This window comes from Mustela lutreola, chromosome 3 (genome assembly GCF_030435805.1).
Source record: "Mustela lutreola isolate mMusLut2 chromosome 3, mMusLut2.pri, whole genome shotgun sequence".
NCBI classification, from domain to species: domain Eukaryota; kingdom Metazoa; phylum Chordata; class Mammalia; order Carnivora; family Mustelidae; genus Mustela; species Mustela lutreola.
Genome location: NC_081292.1, coordinates 171,221,491 through 171,243,816, shown reverse-complemented (window position 1 = coordinate 171,243,816; position 22,326 = coordinate 171,221,491). Strand labels below are relative to the sequence as shown.

Sequence of the window (22,326 nt, the reverse complement as noted above, 5' to 3'; positions counted from 1 at the left end):
GACATCCATAGGTAACATGCATAGGAATCAAGAAGTATATGAGTTGTCAAATTGATTGTAAAGGGACAATACAAAAAAACAGGTTTGTTTAAGTAGATATGTACTGAGTCCCTATTGCATGCAAATTTTCATGGAGGATAAAACATTTTATAATACGCTATATCTATTTTTTATGAAGCTTGACAGTAAAGTCAAGAGTAAAATTCAAAAGTTTTCCTTACATTAAGAACCTCCTATTAATGGGGCATCTGGCTGATAGAGCGTGGAACTCTTAATCTTGGGGCAGAGAGCTTACTTAAAAAAAAAACAACGAACCTCCCATTAGGGTTTTGGGTACGTTAGGAACTGTGTATAAAGTAGCATCTTTTTCCTGTGTTCAGAAAGAAAATTAAATCCTAATCATTGTTTTTGTAAGTACTGTCAGAGTCAGAAATAGCCCCAGCTCTCTGTCTCCCTCACTGGTGGCTAGGTTTCCATATCTGCAATTAACACCAGTCTTGTTCAGCAAAAATTTTTATGCACTTCCTACATGCTGTACATTTGATTTCTGGGCAGAATCAAATGCAGGATTTGTTGTTTTCTTGAAATTGTGGAGGTTTTTTCCTATTTAAAATGCAGACACTAGAAATGAAAACTCTGACAGTAAACATTACAATAAACTGGTAAAGAAGAATGACACAGTAATAGGCACTTGATGTAGTTTCCTTTGATCATATAATAGCCCTATGAGATCAGTGATATTATCCATGTTTTACAAACAAGAAAAGTGAGACTTAATGCTGCTTTCTTAGACTATTTCTCCATTTATTATTAATCAGATATATGCGTGTGTGTATGTCATATGTATCTGGTAATCAGATTAGCTGATTACTCTGCTGAGTTGATAATCATTTCAGCCCAAAGCAAGGATTTGTTTTAGTGAGCCTGTGCTTCCTTCCTTATTTATTTAATTATTTGTTTGTTTTTAAAAGTAGGCTCCATGCCCAGCGTGGGACTCAAACTCGTGACCCTGAGATTAAGGGTTACATGCTCCTCCAACTGAGCCAGCCAGGTGCCCGCCTGTACTCCCTTATTACTGGTAGATATAGGCTTTATTGTAATACTAAAAATAGCTTGTGTATTGGGTGCATATTTGGTTCAAGAAATGTTTGTTGAATGGATTCACCAAGAGTTCTAAAATGAATTAAGCTCTTGCCCTTAGAGAAGCAAGTCATTCTTACAGTGATAAGTGCTATAGGGAAGGCTGAAGTGCTCTTGAAGTTCAGAGGAAAGAAAAAATTAATTCCAGCTTGGGGAAAGCCCCTTTGGAGGAGATGGGCTTAAAATTAAAGAGTCCTGGTGGGCTCATTCATTAGAACATGTGACTCTTGGGGCACATGAGTGGCTCAGTGGGTTAAAGCCTCTTCCTTCAGCTCGGGTTGTGATCCCAGGGTTCTGGGATCAAGCCACGAATCGGGCTCTCTGCTCAGCAGGGAGCCTACCTTTCCCCTCTCTCTCTTTAAAATTTTTTTAAAGATTTTATTTATTTGACAGAGCACACAAGTAGGCAGAGCGGCAGGCAGAGGGAAAGGGAGAAGCAGGTTCTCTGCTGAGCCAGGGAGCCTGATCTGTGGCTCGATCCTGGGACCCTGGGACACTGGGACCCTGGAATCATGACCTGAGCTGAAGGCAGAAGTTTAACCTACTGAGCCACCCAGGTGCCCTTTCTTTTCTTTTTTTAAGATTTTATTTATTTTATTAGGGAGTGTGTGCACAAGTTGAAGGGGGGAGAGGCAGACTCCCTACTTAGCAGAGAGCCCAACATGGGGCTTCATATACAGGGCTTAGGACCCTGGAATCACCACTGGAGCCAAAGGCAGTTGCTTAACTGAGCCATCCAGGTGCCTCTTCTTTTCTTCTCTTTGGCATGAATGCTGAGTTGACTAGAGCAACATTGTTAACATCATCTGGGGTATCATTCTTCTAGAATCCATGGATGTGTGACCACTGTTGGCTGTCTTATAATTCAAGGCATCAGGAAATGTCTCACAATATTAGGTTCCTCACAGAGAAGTAATCACATTGTGGAACATTTTATCAAATCCAAAGCAGTATTTCTCAGTGCTCCTTAATCCTAATATTTGACCATATTTAAAAGTTCTCGAAGTCAGGATGACTACAAAAGCAGTGTCTTAAAATGGAAAGAGCATTGGTCTTTGGGATCATCATGGCTCATCTGCTATGGTGCTGGACTCAAGGCAGGGCAAATTCTGAAACCCATTTTTTCAACTATGAAATGAGGAACGTAGTTGAGATTATTTCTTTTTTTCAAAGATTTTATTTTAGAAAGTGTGTGTGTGAGTAGTGGGAGGGACAGACGGAGAGGGAGAGGAGAGTAGACTTCCTGCTGAGCGCAGAGCCTGATGTAGGGCTGGATCCTAGCACCCAAGACCATGACCTGAGGCAAAAGCAAGAGTCAGACAGACACTCAAGCAACTGAGCCACCCAGCTGCCCTGAGATTATTTCTTTCTTTCTTTCTTTCTTTCTTTCTTTTTAATTTTATTTATTTATTTGAGAGAGAGACACACACACACACAGTGAGAGAGGGAACACAAGCAGGGGAGGGAGAAGCAGGCTTCCCGCCAAGCAGGAAGCCTGATGCAGGGCTCGATCCCAGGACACTAATATCAGGACCCGAGCCAAAGGCAGATGCTTAGCAACTGAGCCACCCAGGCGCCCCCCGAGATTATTTCTGAAGTCTTTTTTGTGTGTGTGTGCAGCCTACATTCTGAATCTGAACATTTATTTTGCGGTTTCAGTGAGGAGTTTCAAATACCAAAATTGCCTAAAGAGAAGGAAGAGGAAATCTTTTGAAGCCTAATAATATTTCTCAAGTTTTGTACTTCATCTCTCTTGTGATTCGGATGTACGATGGTGACTGAGATTCTGTAGTCTGACTATAGAATTGAAGAGACCAGACAGCTAATAAAGCAGTGCTCAATTGGGGAATTGGGGGTGCTGGTATACTTTCTCCCTAACCACCCCCACCCCCCAATTTCTAATTCACAGTGAGCTATAAGTTCTAGTGGGTGTATTTTGATTCTTCCTACTGTGTCAGAGTGGAAAAAGATGTTTGCTCGTTTAATACGTATGGCCACTTACTCTCCCTAGTTGCTATATACAGCTAAACATAGCGGTTGTCGAGATGAGACACTGCTTCAAAATCCTATGAATGACATTTGTTCCTGACTTCTTTGTAACATGAGACAGTTCCCATGTTTCTGTTCTCTAGAGGAACAGCCGTTTCATAAAGTGTAAGGTCTCCTTCTCCTTAGTTACTATCCACACTTAGAAGTATGACCTGAATCTCATCTCCTCAGTGCCCTGTTTTCAGCTGTGCATTGTGATGTCTTGCTGGGTGTTTGTTCAGAGCCTCCTCATTGCTGTGTTGGCGAATACCAACTGTCTTCACACTGTTCCACATTTTTTCTTTCTTCCTAAAGTGTGCCTCTTCACTGGCCAGTACTTCGTGGGGCCAGTACCTGTTAAGGAAGTAAGGTCTCCTTATCATGGCACTACCGAGAGAAACAGGAATAGCTTGATGAGTAGAAATAAGCATGCATCTCATAGAGAAATACATCTGATAAGGCATGCATCTAATAGGAAATATGTCTAGTTTTCTAACAGGATTATGAAGGAGGGGCAAGGAGAAACATAAATTTTCTAGTTCAGAAGAGGAACTTAAACCCCAAATATGAGAGGCTGAGTTCTGTTTGGTTTTGGTCGTCCTGCCCTTACCAAGGGCACCATGGGTTAGAGTAGAGTATGTGGTTGATACCATCACTGATGGCTCAATAACCAAACAGAACTAAATGTATTTGTTGTCGTTTGCGCTGTATCTGCCAGTAAGTAGTCTGTGATTGAGAAGCGATCAGACTTCATGGGGATGTGACTACAGCATGATGACTGTAGTTAATAATACTGTATTTTTTACAAAGTGATTTGGTTCTAAAAAATTACATGTATGTGGCACTTAATATACCTCAAGACTAAAAGGATTCCGCTGTGTTGGGATGCCTGGCTGGCTCAGTCGGTAGAGTGGCACTCTTCATTTATTTATTTAAATTTTTTTTAAAGGTTTTATTCACCTTCTTGACAGAGTACAAGCAGAGGAGGCAGCAGAGGGAGAGAGGGCGAGAGAGAAGCAGGCCCCGGGCTGAGCAGGGAGCCGGATACAGGGCTGGATCCCAGGACCTTGGGATCATGACCTGAGTGGAAGGCAGACACTTAACTGACTGAGCCACCTAGGCGCTCTGACTATGAGACTCTCAATCTCAGGGTCATGAGTTCAAGCCCCGTGTTGGGCATAGAGCCTACTTAGAAAAAAATAAACTGGAAAGATTTCACTGTGTAAAACAGGGTCCTCTTATAGCATGCAATGATTATCCTGGGGCTTTCATAAATAGGGGTCCTGGCTGAGGCTGGCATTTTCCACCTAAAGAGTTTATCCTTGTATCAACAGTATTATATTTCTGTACTTGCCATACAGCATGCCTTCCTTCCCACATGCTTCCCCAAATGAAAATGTGTCCTCCAAAACGTCAAGTCTGTAGCAGAGTGTCTTCTCTTAAATCTCATACTCATTCAAAGAAAAAGGAAGGATAATCTTTTGTGCTCTGGGGCCTTCTCTCTACAGGTGGAGCAGTTCTGGAGGTTTTATAGCCACATGGTACGTCCCGGGGACCTGACAGGCCACAGTGACTTCCATCTCTTCAAAGAAGGAATTAAACCCATGTGGGAGGTAAGCCCAGAGGACCTCAGACTGCTGTTCTGAGTGTTTGCAGGGTTTTTTTTTAGCCCTGCTAAGGTTAAAGTATTTAAAGTTTTCTCTCAAAGCTACAACACTATTTGGTACATCTTTGGAGCCAGGACCTCTGGGAAAGGGCACTGATGTCATCACTTGTCTGTATGTTTACAAAGATTTTTTTATCACTAAAGTGGTATAACAACATTAAAGGACTTTTTTTTTTTAATTACCCTTATTCCCATTAAACTGGATGTGTGTGTGTGTGTGTGTGAGAGAGAGAGAGAGAGAGAGAGACTACTGCAGTGTATATGTGATTGAAGTGGGTAAAAAGTGAGCTGGAGTAGCTAGCAGTAGCTGGAGGCCCAAAGCTGGGCTATAGGATCTCTTTGCTGTAACCCATCTTCTGTTCTGATGCCAGGGCATTTTTTTTAGAAAACAAATGTGAGCACATACATACACACCCAACTATAGGCCCTACGCAACTCTGCATTGCTCCCATTATCTTGCACTTACTAACCCTCCAGGCCTCATCTCCCAGCATGCCCAGGCCTTCTCTTCAGAGCAGCTAGCTGCCTTCTTTGCATATCTCCCTGACACACAGCCTCAGTTTGTACACAGACGTGTTTTTCTTGATGCCTGCAGACCCTTCGCCTTTTTTACCTAACTGTACATCCCTCAAGACCCAGGTTAAATGTTTCCACTTCTTGAGTGTTTCTGTCTTGTTTTTCTTTAACTTAGCGTATCTCTGTTACAGCAACACATGTCAGACTGTACTGCCGAGATTAATTTTCTTGGCTTTCTCCTCCACTAGACTAGATCTGGTAGAGACTGTGGCTTCACGTCTGTATGCTTGAGACTTAGTGACACTTGGTAAACTTCTAGTGAATGAAACGAGGAATGTTGTATGTTTGAAATCTGATATCACTTTATTTTGATTCCAAAGTAGTTTCAGAAAAAGAGGTTTATTTTTAAAAGGATCGGTTTAGCCATTCATTGTTGTGGCTGATACCAAGGAGTCCCACCTTGTTTTTCTTTTTTTCCCATTTTTTATCTCCCTGGTCCTACCACCGTTTTTTCCTATAAAGTTGAATAACTGAAAAGTGACAAGACTTCTTAAATGTTGAAGGGATCCTTGGCTTTTTTCCTGCTGCATACAAAAGTAAAAGACCGGCAAAACCACATTTTAACTTTAGTGCTTTCTATCTTATACAGGATGATGCAAATAAAAATGGTGGCAAATGGATTATTCGGCTGCGGAAGGGCTTGGCGTCCCGTTGCTGGGAGAATCTTATCCTGGCCATGTTGGGGGAACAGTTCATGGTTGGGGAGGAGATCTGTGGGGCTGTGGTCTCTGTCCGGTTTCAGGTAAGCTACACCATGGGCAGGTTTGGTTTCTTGTGTTGCCTTTGCTCTCTTCACTGCCTCTGGTTTGCTTTGACGACTCCTTCTGTTCCTCCTGTAGGAGGACATTATTTCAATATGGAATAAGACTGCCAGTGACCAAGCAACCACAGCCCGAATCCGGGATACGCTTCGGCGAGTGCTTAATCTACCTCCCAACACCATTATGGAGTACAAAACCCACACCGACAGCATCAAGTACGTTTTGGGGGTGCTTGGGGGGTATGTCCCTAAGCTTAGGAGAAGTAGGTCCTTAGTTGGGCCCGGAGGAATACGGTCAAACAGGAGCCAGACTTACGGAGAAGGGACAGACCAGTCTTCCCCTCTAGTGCTTTTGGCCACTCGTAGCAGTTCTTTGCTGGTGAGGCTCCCTGCCCACCTACACTGTGTGGCGCTTTGTATCAGAGAGAGCCCTTCTGCACAGTCCCAGTTACGCTGCCTGGGCTTGCTTTATTTACACGGGCTGTCGTGTCTTTCATTCACTAACCACTATCTTAAAATGAAAGACAAAGTGCTCTTCGTTTTCTTGCTGCTTTTTAAGATAATTTTACTGAACGGTCAAGTCCTCCTCCCTGTCCGCCCCTCACCCCACTTTTGCATGTCTTTTTAACCTGTTAGCATCAGTCTGTTTTCTTTGTCCTGGGAAGTTGACTTCTTATTATTGGGAATGAAGACTCCCACTTTCCTGGTCTATAGAGCTGAACTTGTAGTGGAAGGAGAATAGTGTGGTTGTGAGAGCAGAATCCAAGGGGGAAGCATGAATACCAAAGGGGGGAAGTAAGCTTTGTGATCTACCTAGGACTTGGGGTACCTAGAGTTGAATGTCCACAAATGAGAATCACTGGTTGGAGTTGCTCCTTCAGTGATCGAAGCCATAAGTAAATTCAGGTTACTATGAAGAAGTTGTGGGGAGTGGCTCTCAGGTTTTCTCAAAACTGGAGGGAGAGCTAGCCAACTAGGAGTCGGGACTTTTAGGTTTTACTCTCTCCTTTGACTCCAGTATCAATATGTGCCTTTGGCAAGTCTCTGCCACTCTGCTTCAGTCTCCTCATCTGTAAAATGGGGGATAATAATACTTTACCTAACAGGGTTGTTGTGAGGCTGATTTAATCTTTGTAATTGAAGGTCCTCAGGTGGAGAATGCTCTTATAGGACGAATTATTATTACTGCTATCATCGTCATCATTAGTAATAATATCATCATCATGTTATTCTTATTAGAGACTAGTAATGAGCCCAGCGATGCTGTTCAGCAAGGAAACTTTGGGAATCTTTTTCCCATGCATTCACAGAGAATGTTGTGGGTGGAGTTGGCTTAAACCAGCTAAGTGCCAGTTTGTTACTGGAAACACTGCCGCAGGAGTTGGTCCGTAATCATATGGCTGGCTGTGACTCACCCGGAGCCACCAGCAGTTTATTAGCCAGCCATGGCCCCAGTTGCTTGCTGTAGCAATTCTGAGTTAGCCTTGTTTTTCTCTAGGCAGATTTTCCCATTCTTCGTTCTGGGAGAGAATAGTTTCTGCCCTCCAGCCAGACACAGTCCAAGCTGGAGGGGTCCACACCACTTTTTCTAGGACTCTTACGTTCAAGGTTCCCAAATGCCCTCCATCCCCCATTCCCCTCAAAAGCAAACTTTCACCTGCATAGGAGAGGGAAAGAAGGTATTTTTCAACTCTGCCCTCTCCACTATTTTCCCTCTCTAATACCCTGAGGCGGTTCTTCCTGACTTTTGTAGAAATGGGTGAACAAGTCCTTACAGAGTCTAGGAGAGCCCGTGGGCTTTGCCTTAGTCTGCTTCTCGCTGCTTTATCAAGAGATCTGCCTAGCACTCCAGCCCTGCAGCTACAGGGACCAGAAACCCTCCTTGAGTCCCAGATGCTACTTTCCCTCGCGTCTCCCTCTCTTTCCTCTCCCAATGTGCCCACCTTTTGCACTTCCACTAGAATGCCAGGCAGGCTGGGCCCCCAAAGGCTCCTTTTTCAAAACCTCTGGAAGCCGCGGTTGAATGTGCCATGACCCTCTCCCTCTCTGGATGGCACCATCATTGAAGCTGGCATCACCGGAGTCTCTTGTTCTGTTGGCGTGCTACCTGGAAGATCCTTCTGTCCTGGACAAGAGGAATTGGAAGAGCATTTTATGTTTTAAGAACAGGCTGACACGCAGCAGCTACAACAACAGCTGAGATCATTTAATAAATGGTGCTAAACTAGCTTGTCTCATGCTCTCGCTCTTTATGGTGCATCAAAGAAGTGGCCTTTCGGACTGACTGTCACCATATTAAGGAATGGCACAGACTTCTCCGTGGAGGGCCATCTGGGGAATGCAGCCTCATTTCCATAAGCCCATTGTAGTGTCACATGGTATTTTGTTCCAGTTCTGCTGAGGTCTGACATAATGAGGTGACATCTCGCTCTCAAAATGAGACCCCATTTTCTCGTACTTGAATTTTAGTTCCCATCTGGTCACGGTGATGACTAGACCAGAGTGATTTCTGATTAGAATTCAGCTTGAAAGTCTGTTAAGGTTGGAAAGGGGGATCCTTGGCCTTTGCTTCGCTGACTTTGTTTGCCTTTACTTCAAAGAACTCTCTTGCTTGGAGGTGAAGCCCTGCTTTTTTGTCTGTGTGTGGCTGTGTGTATGTAGTTTCCTCGCTTTGTGTTAACAGGGTTTTCTCACTGTGCCAGAGCTGCCCAAGCCACGAGCTCTCTGCCAGCCTTCTCCCTTCTGTTTTCCATTTAGAGCCAAATCCTCTTCCTCTTTGAGCTAGTCCTGCTTGCGAGGTTTCAGGGTACTAGACCTTCCCTTTCTCCCGGTCCCCAGGGTTGTTGTGCATCAGGATCTGGGGTGGGGAAATGTCTTCGTCCTGTAAGGTTTGCTCCTGAGGGTATCGGACTGTACTGCACACCAGCCCCTCAGATGCTTTGTGGCTTGGCTTGTATGCACTGCAGCACAGCCTTCAGGCCCCTGACCTGCATGTAGGATTTCAGCAGGTCTCATTACTCATTATTAAGTTTTCTTAGGAGCTCCTACCCAAACCAGAAGTAAACCATTTTTGTAGAACTCTAGGTCAGGTCGCCTGATGGTGTCTTGAAGGTGGCTGTGGGTGTGATGTGGAGTTTTCCAAAGTGGCTCTTCCATTTTGGCAGCAACACCCTGCACTTCTCCCGTCCTGATTGACCACCAGGATCTCACAGAACACACAACAGGACTAGTACTGAACATTCTGGAGGTGTTTGTGTGATTGTTTCTCTGTTTATCACCTATCCAAAATTGGTTGAAATACCTGGAAGACGGGAGATTTGTTGGCATGTGGAAATGCCTGTTCTCTATGTTTTCAGCATTTGTCAGAGTTACCTTGTATGGCCTTTTCCCTCTTGCCTTCCAATATTATGTTACATGTATTGACCTTGATTGCCGCTATATAACTAGTCCAGGAGATGAGCTTGATGTCACCATCCAGAGTAAGAGTTGATCGGAAAGCACCAAACCCACACGGAAGCCCCTGTGATCATTGCCAAATGTCAACAGAAATCAGAGCTGTTCTGTTTTGTTCTAGTCCTTGTGGCTCTCCCACTGGAGATTGATTAAGCCCAGGAGCAGCACCAAGAACTTGAGAACTCGGGGAAGTGAAGGAAGAAGGAGCAGTTCTCCCCCAAGTTCTTTGGAGAGTAGGGCTGCTGGAAATAGTGAGGGGCATTTTTCTAGGAATGGCTACAATTTCTCAGTCACATTTCTCCACCTTGCTGTATCAGTCTAGTTTTCAATGTCCTTTTTCAACTGTTCGGTTTTTCCAGCCTTTCCCTAATCATGCTGCTTGTGGCCTTTTCCTGCTATACTCCTAGGTGGGCTGAGGCCAGCACTGCTGCCTGGTGAGCTGCTTCACTGTAGAGGGGATGCCTGCCTGCTGCCTCCTACTGTTCATTGCCAATAGTTCCGCCCCCTGAAGGGTGAGCAGGTCCCATTGAGAAATGGGAAACCTGTTCAATTGAGTGTTAGCTCAGGTGCATGGCTCCTCTTAATGAGACCAGTCGTAGTTGAGAGTTCATAGGTCTGGGTCCTTGCAAACATCGAGTAACTGTATCCCCTTTTGAGGAGAAATTTCATAATGCAGCCAGACCTGCAAACACCAGGGCATCACCAGGATAAAACCTGGTACAGAGCTACATAAAGCACCAGTATCTTTTGTGAGGAAATTCCTCTTTGGAACAGTCCCATTGAGTTCCTTTGTGCATCTGGCCTGGAATGGTAAAGGGGAAGGCAGGGCCAGCTTCACTCAGTAGGCCACAGCACTGGGGAGTCTGACCAGACCCCTCTGCACAGGAAGTTGAGGGTAGGTGACTTCCCTTTATTACTTTATTCTAGAAGAGAAGAGAGATGGGTCAAACATGGAGACTTTGCTGTACCACATCTAGATTTCATTGTATTTGAACATTGAACTTTGTAGGCAAGAATCAGCCATCCCTTCTCCTGTCTTGTCTAAATCAGAGTCCTAGCTTGCTGGCACTGAGTCACACTGGCAGAATTGCTGGCCTGGCTTTGCGTTTATGAAATGTTCCCCCATACTGATGTTTAAAGCAAAGAAAGCCCAAACTAGCAGGGGGCTGAGCTCGTCCATGAGGATCAGGTGCCAGCCAAGTGCAAGGCTGTGACCCAGACTTTCGGCAGGGTGGGAGAGCAAATATGATTATACAGGAAGTGAGATCTCTGCTGTCAGAGTTTATTTCCTGGTAAGTGAGCTGAGACAAGAGTGGTCTCTAAAGGACTCTTTGTCACTCTGTCATTTGAATCTGTTCAGAATTCCCTATAGGCTCTGTTAATCTAAGGGCAAAATAAATAAATTTATTTATTTATTTATAAGAAACTCCATTCATACAACACTTCTAACATTTAACTTATTCTTTCTTTACCTTTAAAAGAAGCAAGTTTTAATATTACCTAAAATGTCTGAGATGGAGAATAGCTAGAAAATTCACACCTAGCTCTAGGTGGTTGACTTGCCTCTTAGCCAAGCATTGGCCTACAAGAGTAGGAGTAATTGTTCCAATGACTGTGACCAACTGTTTGATTTCCACTGAATCCATGTGAGGAAATCTCTGTACCCAGATTCTTCATGTTGAGGTTTAGCATCTGAAGAAGATCCTTCTGAAGAAAATGGGAGGGCAGTTTCATACTGGAATGGATTAGAGGGGAACTCTGAAATCTGTATTTCAGCAGGTTCTTGACACAGAGAACTGCTCTGTTTGGACTAGTGTAGGCCTTCTGGAAACAAAAGAAAAATGAGATGAAACTTCAGCACAACCATGTAGTTTCTTGTTGACACCAAAATTGCTCAAAATAGAATTGAAATCTCACTGTTAGAAAGAAAGAGAGGGGTTTCCTAGGCTGCTGCCCAAGCGTCGGACTTGCTTTGCCCTTACCTTCTTTTGGAATGGAGAATGAAACAGCCTTCTGATGTCACTCATGGACTCAGGAAGTTCACCGCATCACCGCCTCTCCAGAAAGGGCTGTGGAACAGATGTCTTGCTGTGGACATTGAGTTTGTGAATTGACAAAGACTGGCACGCTTGCTTGGCGGTCTTAGATTTTTCTTCAATTCAGTTAGCGTGTATGAGTAGCTTTGATAATACTCTGGAGAAGCCATCAGCCACAGGGTAGATCATTAACTTATAATTGCTGCTGCTGTTCAAAAGAGAGAAAAACTAATGAAACTTGTACAAATATTACCCAGAAGAAGGACTTTGTCATACCAGGTCTCTGTATTTAATCCCTCCCTATTAATAAAAAAAAAAAAAAGAAAAGAAAAGCTACCCATAGAAGGCCTAGTAATGAAGTATATTCATTCTCTGATTGTAATACTAAACTTGCAGTGAGTGACATAATATGTTGTCACCCTAGGTATTTTCATCCATTTAAACTGAGAATGGAATAATTGCCACTAAGGGATTTTCTATTTAGAAATAGGAAATTACCCATTATATATATATATTTGCATATATACAAATTTATTTATTTATTTATTTATTTGCTCATTTTTTTATTTCCCAGGGAACTTACCAGGTACTTTATCCCTAATAGGGCAAAAAGGTAGGACATCAGCTCCTCCGAGGAAACTCCAGGTGGTTTAGGGCTTCAGGATGCATGGGAGATTTTGTTTTCTCCTATTTTTTTGGCCAGGGTCACCAAGGGCGTGTTCTTTATGGAGCAGCACCCAGAAAGACTAAGTATCCCTCGGTCACATTTCTTATCCCTACTTAACCCCAATTACTAAATTGATTTAATGGGCATGAAAGTTAGGAGGAGCATTGATCCCTAGAATGTTGAACTGTGACCTACACAGTTTAAAGTTTAAGTAATAGTTACATGGGTATTTCCAGAAACAGATGGAACCTGATACAAATGTGGGGTGTGAGTTGAGAGGGGTCAGAAGGTTGGAAATGTGAAAGCAGAGAAAGTGCTGTAGTTGCCTCATAACATCACCAGACGTCATGATGCTGTTGGGTAACTGCCCTGACCCCCAGGGTGAGATCTTGTGAAGAAAAAGTTTCTGCCACCTGTCCTCATGCCCTCAAGGCAGAAAGCACCGCTGCCCTTTGCCCCAGTGATGAGCGGTGTCTCCAGTGATGGTTGAGCTTAGCTCTAACCTCAGTGGCCCCCCGGTAGACTTGCAGCAACAGGTAGAAGGACTGTGGCAAAGGCTTTAGGGATAGTGAGGGCCAGACTTCACCAGTGGAGCAAGCTGGGAGTAGTGCCAACTGCCCCTGAGAGGAGCTGGCCACCATTCCTGATGTGAGTGGAAAGTTTAGGTGGGAAGCCTTACCATTGGGCGTCCGGTCTGGTGGGTTCCACACAACCTGAAGGTATCTACAGGGGGATGTGGGGTTATCGTATCTGTGCTCTTTGTTAAAAAGCCCTTGACCTGAATGTGCTATTGTGTTTTTTGTCTCTGGTTTGCCAGGGCCTGGGAGGAGTTTCATGGCCTGGTGAACAGCAGCGGCCGCTGATCGGACGCTCCCCTCTGTCTCTCACACTCAGGGTAGGGCCTTGTCTATCTTCTCTGTAACCTTGTGACATACCTCTCGGCCATAGTCCCCCTCTCTCCCAGGGCTTGCCCTCTCCCCATTTACTGCCAGTCTGGCTTCTGCCAACATGGAGGCTGCTCTGACCTCTCATCTTTGACTGACTGTCACAGTCTAACAGAAAAGTACTGAGTCCAAGACCATGGAATCGTCCTCACTGGGTCACCTGTCTCCTGGTGAACCTCTGCTAAGATTGTTTAACTTACTATACCCTTTTTCTCATTTGGAAAAGTGAGGTTCCACTGTCTGAGATGTCTCCGATCTCTTCCAGTACCATTTCATGATTATAAATGTGCCACAGACCCTTTGTCTTTTGCCCAGACATGGTCATTTTTAAGCCATCTGGCAGGGTCCTGTGACTAGCAGGGCAGTTCCATAGGCTCCAGTGTGGGTTAGGGGAGAGGAACACCCAGAAAGACTATGTACCCCTATGTTTATGTTTAGACTATGTTTACTGGTGGTGTTTGTCAGTTGTGAGCAGTGATAGATTCCAAGGGTTTCACAAGGAGAGTTAGCTGAGGTAGATGCCGGGTATGCTATCGCTGGCCCATCACGTGCTTACTGGCGGGGAGAGGCTCTGGGACATTGAAGGCGTGGTCAACTGACACGTTCACTTTAAGAACATTTGTATTTCAATTCAGAGAGTGCCAAGTCCATGTTTGTCTCTTTAGCAGAGGGAACTGGGTCAGTTTATTCTGAATGAGAGGACAGTATTTGCATGTGCCCGCCCTGAGAGTGTATTCCTGGACATTAACTGCCCCACCATCCCTGTGAGAGAGAGGATTGCTAAAATTGGACCAGAACATGCCAGCTGTAGTAGCTGCTTCAGAACTCCCCCTTCCCAGGAAGGACATGAGGCAGTTTCAAGAGAAGGAGACCTGCATGTCTCTGATGAGCAGGAAGAGAGGAGCAGGTGGCCTGGGGTCGGAGGACTGTGGAGCTGGGATCATCTGCAGTTTAGCCGTCCTGGAATGCCTGCACGTGTGGGTGATACCCCTCAGGTCTTTTTTAGTAGTTTAATTCCCTTATTATAAATTCAATTTTTAGATATTAGATTTTTTAAAAGTAACATTTTATTTTAAAAACTTCTCTATAAAATATAGTCAACAGAATTTTGAAGTGGCTACTAGTTTATACACACCGGGAGGGTGTGTATAAACTAGAAAAACATGCCTGGGCTGTAATGTTGGCTACACTGATTTGCAAGATGAAAAGTCAGATTTCCAGAGGCCTGGCACTATAATGGAATTGTTTAATAATGTTACCATGTTTGATTATTTCTAGGATTTATTTTTTCTTGGTTTTTAATGTCCCTAAAATCAGGTTGCTTACTGTGTATATGATTAAAAAATTTTTGACATAGTTTAATTGGCAGTGTTTAGAGTACCTAAAACGATGGGCTTTTTAAAAATCAATAGCATCTTATATTCTATGGGGGAGGGGGAAGCCTTTAAAATGAAACTAGAGTAGTCCGTATAGGAGAAAATTTAAAACTATTCCCTCCCCTTTGATAACACTGAATCCCTCGGGAAAGATACCTTTGAATTGCCTTGGAATCACATGTTTCATATCATTGCTATTTTGCAGTTTCTTTGTTCTTTCTGTTGCCCCTGTATCTTTTTTATCTGGCAGATGAAGAAAGCACTTCATGAACACTTCATAATTTAGGTGTTCTTTTTTTTTTTTTTTTTTTTTTTTAAGTGGGCTCCACACTCAACATGGGGCTTGAATTCACCACCACCCTGAAATCAAGTCGGATGCTTTACTGCCTGAGCCAGTTAGGTGCCCCCTAGGTGTTCTCCTCGAAGCATGGCCTTGGGAGTCTGAGAGGACTATTAGTGTCTAAATGAAAAAAATCACCTCACTTCATTGTCCTAAAGACCCGAAAAGGACTCCATATTTCATTCCTGTCGCCTCACCCCTGGAAGAGGTGCTCTGAGGCTGTGTACCTCCAGCTCATAGCTCCTCATCCTCTCCACCTTTTCTTTACCCCCTTCCAAGTAGACCATGATCTGGGGAGAAATAAAAACTGCTATGTAAGTAATTCTTTTTTAAAGTAATTCTTCTTGAACCACAAATACTTCTCTTCAGTTTATCTGATATTTTATGCTATTACACATAACTGCTAATATTCTAGAACTGTTTTACTTGATCTGCATTACAAATCAGTATTGCACTTTTAACCATGGCTTCAATAGAAGTCCCAGTTAACTGCTGGGGGAGGATTTAGGGTTACTTATATGTCTGGCCTGGCATGTGCAGAACAGTGATCTGTGTTGTTGGGGAATGGAGTTGGCACTCAGTGGGAGATTAGAGATTGAAACTTGCCCAACTGAACCCAGGAAGGGTTTGCAGTCTTATTTAATATTTGTTGAGGAAGAGAAGAGGAAGCCAGAGCTGGCCTGGGGTGGACACCTGACAGAATGACAGAGAATGTTCCGTGACAGAGAAGACCGTGTGCAGGCTGAATTGTAATGTACCCCCAGATGGCTGGATCCCAGGTTGCCCTTGAGGCCCAGAACCACTGTGCTGCCCCTGCTGGGCACGAGCACAGCAACAGCTTCCTGCAAGAACAGAGAGGCGTTCCTCTGAGGAGCCAACCACCTTGCTTCTGTTGTGTACCCTCAGGAGCCAACCTCTACCTCAGCTTATTCTTCCCAGAACTGGAGCTTGTCTTTTTCTCTAGAAGGATGAAAATGGTGATTATGTGGAGGCTGAGCAAATTGGAAACCTGTTTAAGAATATTTGGGGAATAGATTTGCCCAGGATGCCTGGGAATGTGAAGTTGGAAGCCAGTTTGGTTAGGGCACTGGTATTTCTGAGACCCCACTATCAGGACAAAGAATCATCAAGTAGAGAACGTCTTTCTGACTTCTCTAGCCTCATGGGTCTTTTGGCTCATGTGCCCTGATGTGTAAAAATCCCTGGGAATAAATTAAGATAGAGTGGGAAAATTCATGTCTGAAAAGCCCCTTTAACAGTATACTCGGCACAATCCCCGTTGCTTATTTTACATAAATTCACAGGTGAGGATGTAAAAATGTTCTTATTTCCTTCTAAAAGATCTGTTGTATCATTTAAAACAACGACGACAACAACAGAAAACCCTTCCTGGTTTTCCATGCAACATCACAACATTGCTAGGTGGCTAGATGGGCTAACTTTTAGGAGCTCACTCTGTATTTTCTAAATTATAGTTTGCTTTTAAAAGAACAGAAGCCCATCTTTTATTAAAAAAAAAAAAAGTTAAAAGTTGCCTGTGACCTCTGCCACTTCCTGTCTTCCTCCTTCCTTTCTCTGTCTCCTAATCTCTCTGGCACTGCAGCCCTTGGGTGAGGGATGGAACCTCGGATTAGTTCCCAGCTGGTCTGAGGTGAACACATTCGTCAGGCTAAATCTGGCAGCAAGCTATTCTCAGCCCACTTTTTTTAGAGGAGCTGGACCAGAGCCACCAGCTGCCACCAGCCTGTCATTGTCAGGAGGAGCCTGTCACCTGTTCTTGTTGCTCTTTGTTATCTTTTATATCAAACCCTGCAGAAGCTCAGCTAGATTTTCCTGGCTCCTTACTCTTCTCCCCTTTTCCGCATTACAAATAAACTTTAGAGTGTGCTTTCTTAGATTTTCTGACCCTGAAGAGATCTGTGACAATAGAAGTACTTAGAATAAATAGTAACTATCTGGATAGGAAAATATTATAGAGCTTTTCAGTTTACCTGCCACAGAGAGAATTTGTCTGTGGCCCAAGCCCAGCACAGTACAGGGATTCTTCCAAAAGATAACGGTGACCTGCTTACAGTGATGACTTGTCCAGAAAGTTCTTTCCACTTCATCACTATACAGATGAAAGGCCTGGGTCGAGACACTTGCCTGCCCTCTCTTACTCCAAGATAAATCATTCTCCCGCAGTCAGAAAATCCTGTGATGCTACCATTCCACACCCCGCCTTTCTATTTACTCATTTTATTTCTCCCTGCTGATTGACTTTTGTGATCCAGTTGCTCTACGGGGATAGATGTGGCATCAAAAGAGAAGAGAAGGAACAGAGCAAATCCTTCCTTCCTAATCACTTCTTTTGTTAGTAGAGCGCTTTTCTGACCCCAGGTCTCAATGGTACATCATTCCCGAGGGGACTCAGAAGTCACATGCACAAATCAGTTATGCCTGCTTTTCTGTTTTATAATCAGAACTTCCTTATTCATCCTTTGCTAGCTACTTGTGGCTCCTCAGTGGGATCTGTCCTTTTGAAAGGGCTTTTAAAAAGATGATCACCCCATTAAGTTTTTCTTTGTGTGCGGTCTTTCCCTCCTTAGATGGAAATCATCAAAATGCTCAGTAGCTGTAGTTAAATGAGCTACATGGTCATATATGACCGTTATAAAAACACTAGTGGGCTGTCGAGAAGCACCTGCACCAGCTCTCTTTTCCCTTCTCAGTGTACTCGTGCGCAGTCATTCTCCTTGTGTAGTGAGAGCTGTTCTTTACTGGCAGCATCTATTACGCTAAGTGCAGGCGGCTCTTTGTCTGGGCTGAGCATGTTCTTTCATATGTATACACTGTACCAGTAGCCATATGCCCAATAAATCTAGCAATTTTAAGATGGGTCCTTTAAAACTAAGGCTTCTAGAACATTCCACTAAAAATAAAGGGAAATAATGACTCAAAAATCAAATTAATGAGAAATTCTGTTCTGTTCTAGAATTTCAGATACTTTAAAGTCTGAAGCTGTGGGCTAGAGCACCAGATGAGGTGACCTTTAAAGCCCTTTCCAGCCCTAAGATGGTGGGATTCTGGTGGCATGTGAACTGCTGAGATGTTGGACTTCTAGTGGGGAACAGGAAAGGTTTCTGGGGGGTGGCCAAGCCTGTCCACATTCAATGGAAAGCAGCTAAGAGAACATAACTTACCATGGGTTATGTATACACATGCTTCTCTTTTAAGAGGTATAGCTAAGTGTCTAAAGTCAAGGCTATGAGTATTTCACCTTGTGGAATATCCTTTTATAAGGAACTGTAAGTTTTGCACAGAGTTTTTTGGTTGCTAGATAGGTTGATTTTTTTGAATACATAATACAGTCACATCATTCAATTATTTTTTTTAAGTATGTGTGCATATGTGTTTGAAAAAAAAAAAAAGGGGGGGTTTCCTCCCCACTCTGACTGCATCTGCTCAGTTTCTGCTGTAACACCCTCCCTCCACTGCCCCACGTAACCATTGTTGTTGGTTTCTTGTGTGGCCTTATAGACTTTATGTCCGTACAAACAATATGAACTGTGACCTTATTTCCCCAACCCCCACTTACACAAAAGGTGGTGTACTATGTGCATATGCTATTCCATACCTGCTCAGTTTCTCTAGAGAGTTTCCCATATTAGTAGTGAGCTTCCTTGGCTTGTTTTTTTAAGCGGCAGAAGTGTCTCAGTGAAGGAATGGGCCATAATATTCATATTTAACCAGTGCCCTTTTGCTAAGTATTTGGGTTGTTTCTAATCTTTGGCTGTTGAAAATAGTCAAGTTGAAGTGTTTGAAGGAACTTGGGAGGTGGTTTGCTATGTTGGCATTAGATTAGTAAGGAAAGGAAGTTCTCGGGGTATATCATGAGGGCCCTAGAGCTGCCGAGTTCAGGTCTCCACCCCTTCCCCTGCCCCATATGTGTGTTGTTGCCTACTGAAGATCTGTGTATTGAATGATTTGTTTTCTCCCATTTTTTTCTTTCAGGGACAATTCAAGCTTTCGAAATACAAAAATCACATTGTGAAAGTACACAAGCTGGCAATAATCCTTTTCTGTATGTGTGTGTTTGTCCAAAATGGATGGGAGGTCTCCAGCTGGCCCTTCCATCTGCTTACTGAAGGGACGTCCCTGAGCCATGCGCTCCCCTTTTGCACTCATTCCTGGAGGACGGATTCCGCTAGACACCCTCCAGCGTCGCTGACTTTATAAAGCGGAAAAACAGAAAACGTGACTTTGTAATAGACAAACTTTTTTTTAAATGGGGTTCTGGGGGGGGGGGGGGGAGTTCAACCTTTCGTTTTGCTGTGTGCTGTCCAGATGCCTGTCGGGCATTCTGTTGTGCTCTCCTTTGCTGTACGAAGGGCATCGTGACCACGTGTACAAGCCAGAGCTGTCGACTGAGAGTTATCAGTATTATGAATGTCTGTGCATCCAGGAAAAGCTTTTTGTTGGAGAGTCCCGGAATAGCTATAAATGCTCTCTTCTAGCTCTGCCATTAAATTATTGGGACATTTTGTTTATTTCTCTCCCCTCTTCCCCCAAGCCCACCATTTTCTGAAAATGTGTTACTGATTTTGTATAGTCTCCTGCTTTATGCCCTCCAGTCCTCCCTCCGTTAGGACTCTTTCTTCTTAGGCACTGCTGCACTTAGAATTTTAATCCAGTGAGCCACACTGGTTTCACTGAGGCGGCTCAGAAGGTATGCCTTGGTAAGTTAAACTGGAGCAGAATCCAGTGTGCTTAGGAGCTAGGTTATAATAGTGGTTCCAAGTGCAGGATTTGGAGCTGAGGGCAGTGTCTGAAACCAGAGGAGCAGGGGATGTGTGTCCCGCCTGTTTCTGGTGGGTTTTTACATGACCCTCATTGAGGAAGGGAAGCAAAAGCTTGTTTGTCACCCAGTGTTAACACTTAATGTGGTAAATTCTATGATCCTGAAACTGGGGCATCTGACAAAAAGGTGACCGTGATGGGTGGCTTTCTTTGCATGGCTGTGCTTGTCTGAGGAAACCTGCTTTCAGTCCTTACCACCTGGTAGATGCACTAATGTGTGCTGTTCCACGATACCTGGAGAGAAACCTCTTGTGGGCAACGGCAAACATGCTTTAGAAATGAGTGGTCATGCATCAGAGAAGCCGGGTCACCTGACTCCAGAAGGACTGAAGTCAGAGAGGTCAAAAGAGCACCTAGAATTGAAATAAGTACTGAGTACGAGTCCTACAGCAACCTCCAAGGAACACTGTCTTACTTGGCTCTTGTGAGCAGAGATCGCAGTACCTTAAATTAAGGCCTCTCCTAAAACCTTTCCTTGAAGGCCAGGCCCTTAGCCACCTGGTCTCAGAGAAATCCTATGAGAGTAACAGGCATTTCTTTATTGTATTTATATTACTCTCTTCCTACTTTCCAACTCCTGAACACCTTCTAATTACCACTTTCTTGGGATGCTTTTTCCCCAAAAGAACGTGAGTCCAGGAGCCAAAAGGAGGTGCTTCCATTACAGGTGAAGTTAGATCAGAGAAGAAGATCTAGCAGTGATTTAAACTCCAGGAGTATGAAGAATGAATTGTAGTGCCCAGGCAATTGTGAAGGGCTCAGGCAAATAGAGGAGCAACACTGGCTCAATGGGGAGCAAAGGCTGCCTCCTGAGTATTTGTCTCGACCCTAGGAAGGGCTTCACTTTTGCCTACACTCAGATTTGCCATGAGAATTCCAAAGAGAGCAGACGTTTGGATTTGCCCTTCTTGGGGCATCTGCCTGACTATCATGTGTGCGCGAGCGGGTGCGGATGTGTATAATGTGTTCGTGAGGGAGGGGTCCGCCAGGCTGAGTGCTTAGGTGTATGGTCCACATTCATATTTTTGCGCTTTCTTTGGTCTCATTCAGATTTTTTAAATCTCTTGTGTTTTCTAGAGCTGCTCATGTTTCCCTTCCTCCTTGTCATTGCACTATTTGAAAGTAATTTTTTTTACCACCAATAGATGCTGACCCTGTGCTGGTTAGAACAAGAGTTATTTCTCTGACGCAGTGTCTTACCCTGCGAGCTCTCCCAGATACTCCACCCCGCAGCTCTAAGTGGGAGGTTGAAGAGTCCATTTAGCCAAACCACCCATTTTCCAGACTAGCCTGAGAGGTCCTTCCATTTCTTTTTGACTCTGTGGACCTCGGCTACACGGAGGTGTGGCATAGCACTGGTATTGGTTTCACCTCTTCTGGGGACAGAGGGATGACAGGCACCCCTGGGCCCGCCTCACAAATGTGTAGGTTGCTGCCAGGAGGCTGGGAGTCACCTTTCACTTCGCGCAAGTGGACTGTTTGCCCATGACTCCTCTGCTGGGTTTTCCATTTGAAATTGGCTGCTCCTCCTCTCCAGTGCTCTTCTCGTTTTGTTCTTCTAGTCATGTGTGTGAGGTTTTTTTTCCTGTGATATTGGCAGTGGCAATAATTTCCCACCTTGAGAGAAGCTTGTGGTCCACGATGCTCCAAGAATGAACTTCCAAGAATTTGCCAGCAGAGGAGCAGAGGCTGTGACAAAGTGATTTAGTGTTGCACTTTCAGAGCAATTGTCTACTGCAGTAATAAATGGAAAATATCCGCAAGAACCAGGCTGTGGACTCTTTACTACAGGGACGTGGGGCTCCTGGCAGTTGCGGCTGCTCCGTCTGCCTTCCGCGCACAGGGCTTTTAAATCCTTTCCAGAACAAAACCTGTGGGATAGTCCAGACAATGTGGGGTCATTGACGTAAATGTGTTAAAAAATTCTCAAATTGCTATTAATCATTGCCAAACTTCCATTTAAATGTTTTTGTTATAAAGTTTTAATATCAAAATACTGTTCATTTCCATTCTCGACATGGGGTGAGGACTATTGGAATGGCAGGAAATCTGAAGGATCAGAATTTGAAGAAATCCTCAAGTGCCCTTGTGAAATACAAGGGAGAGAGGAGACACCGCAAAGTCTGAGTTGGTAATCCAAAACAATGCAGACCTGACCCTCCGTTTCAATAGACAGAAACTGTCTGTGTCTGTCAGTTGTGGTCCAAATAGAAGACATGACACCTTGAGAGTCATTTGAATGATAGTGTAGAATTTTTGACACAGTAAGGAGAAAGGCGAAAAGAAAGGAAGACTCAAGGAGACAGCATCTCCAGGATGAGCTGCCACAGGATGGAGGCTGCTCCCTCTGGTGTGGGGTCTCTGCAAGCATGATGGGCCTGATGGAGTCGCTTCTAAGTTTGTTGGACACTGAGAGGCCTGGGATCGAGCTGCAGCTGCGGGAACACGCCGCCACTGTACAGGGAGTCCTGCTGCGGCAACAGGAAGGAGTGGGTCCCTTT

At 44.2% G+C, this 22,326-nt stretch overlaps 1 protein-coding gene across 5 annotated transcripts in view; it reads left to right on the top strand.

Moving 5' to 3' along the window:
• Positions 1-21,591, top strand: part of EIF4E2 (eukaryotic translation initiation factor 4E family member 2) — a 29,690-nt gene extending 8,099 nt beyond the window's left edge. For 2 of the 5 annotated variants that reach the window (XM_059167703.1, XM_059167708.1), the window contains exons 4-7: positions 4,677-4,781; positions 6,000-6,152; positions 6,250-6,386; positions 7,669-8,125. In XM_059167703.1, the coding sequence (XP_059023686.1) occupies positions 4,677-4,781; positions 6,000-6,152; positions 6,250-6,386; positions 7,669-7,762 (489 nt within the window). In that variant the 3' untranslated portion in view covers positions 7,763-8,125. The other 3 variants (XM_059167705.1, XM_059167706.1, XM_059167704.1) reach the window with 3 other exon arrangements.
• The last annotated feature ends 735 nt before the right edge of the window (positions 21,592-22,326 follow it).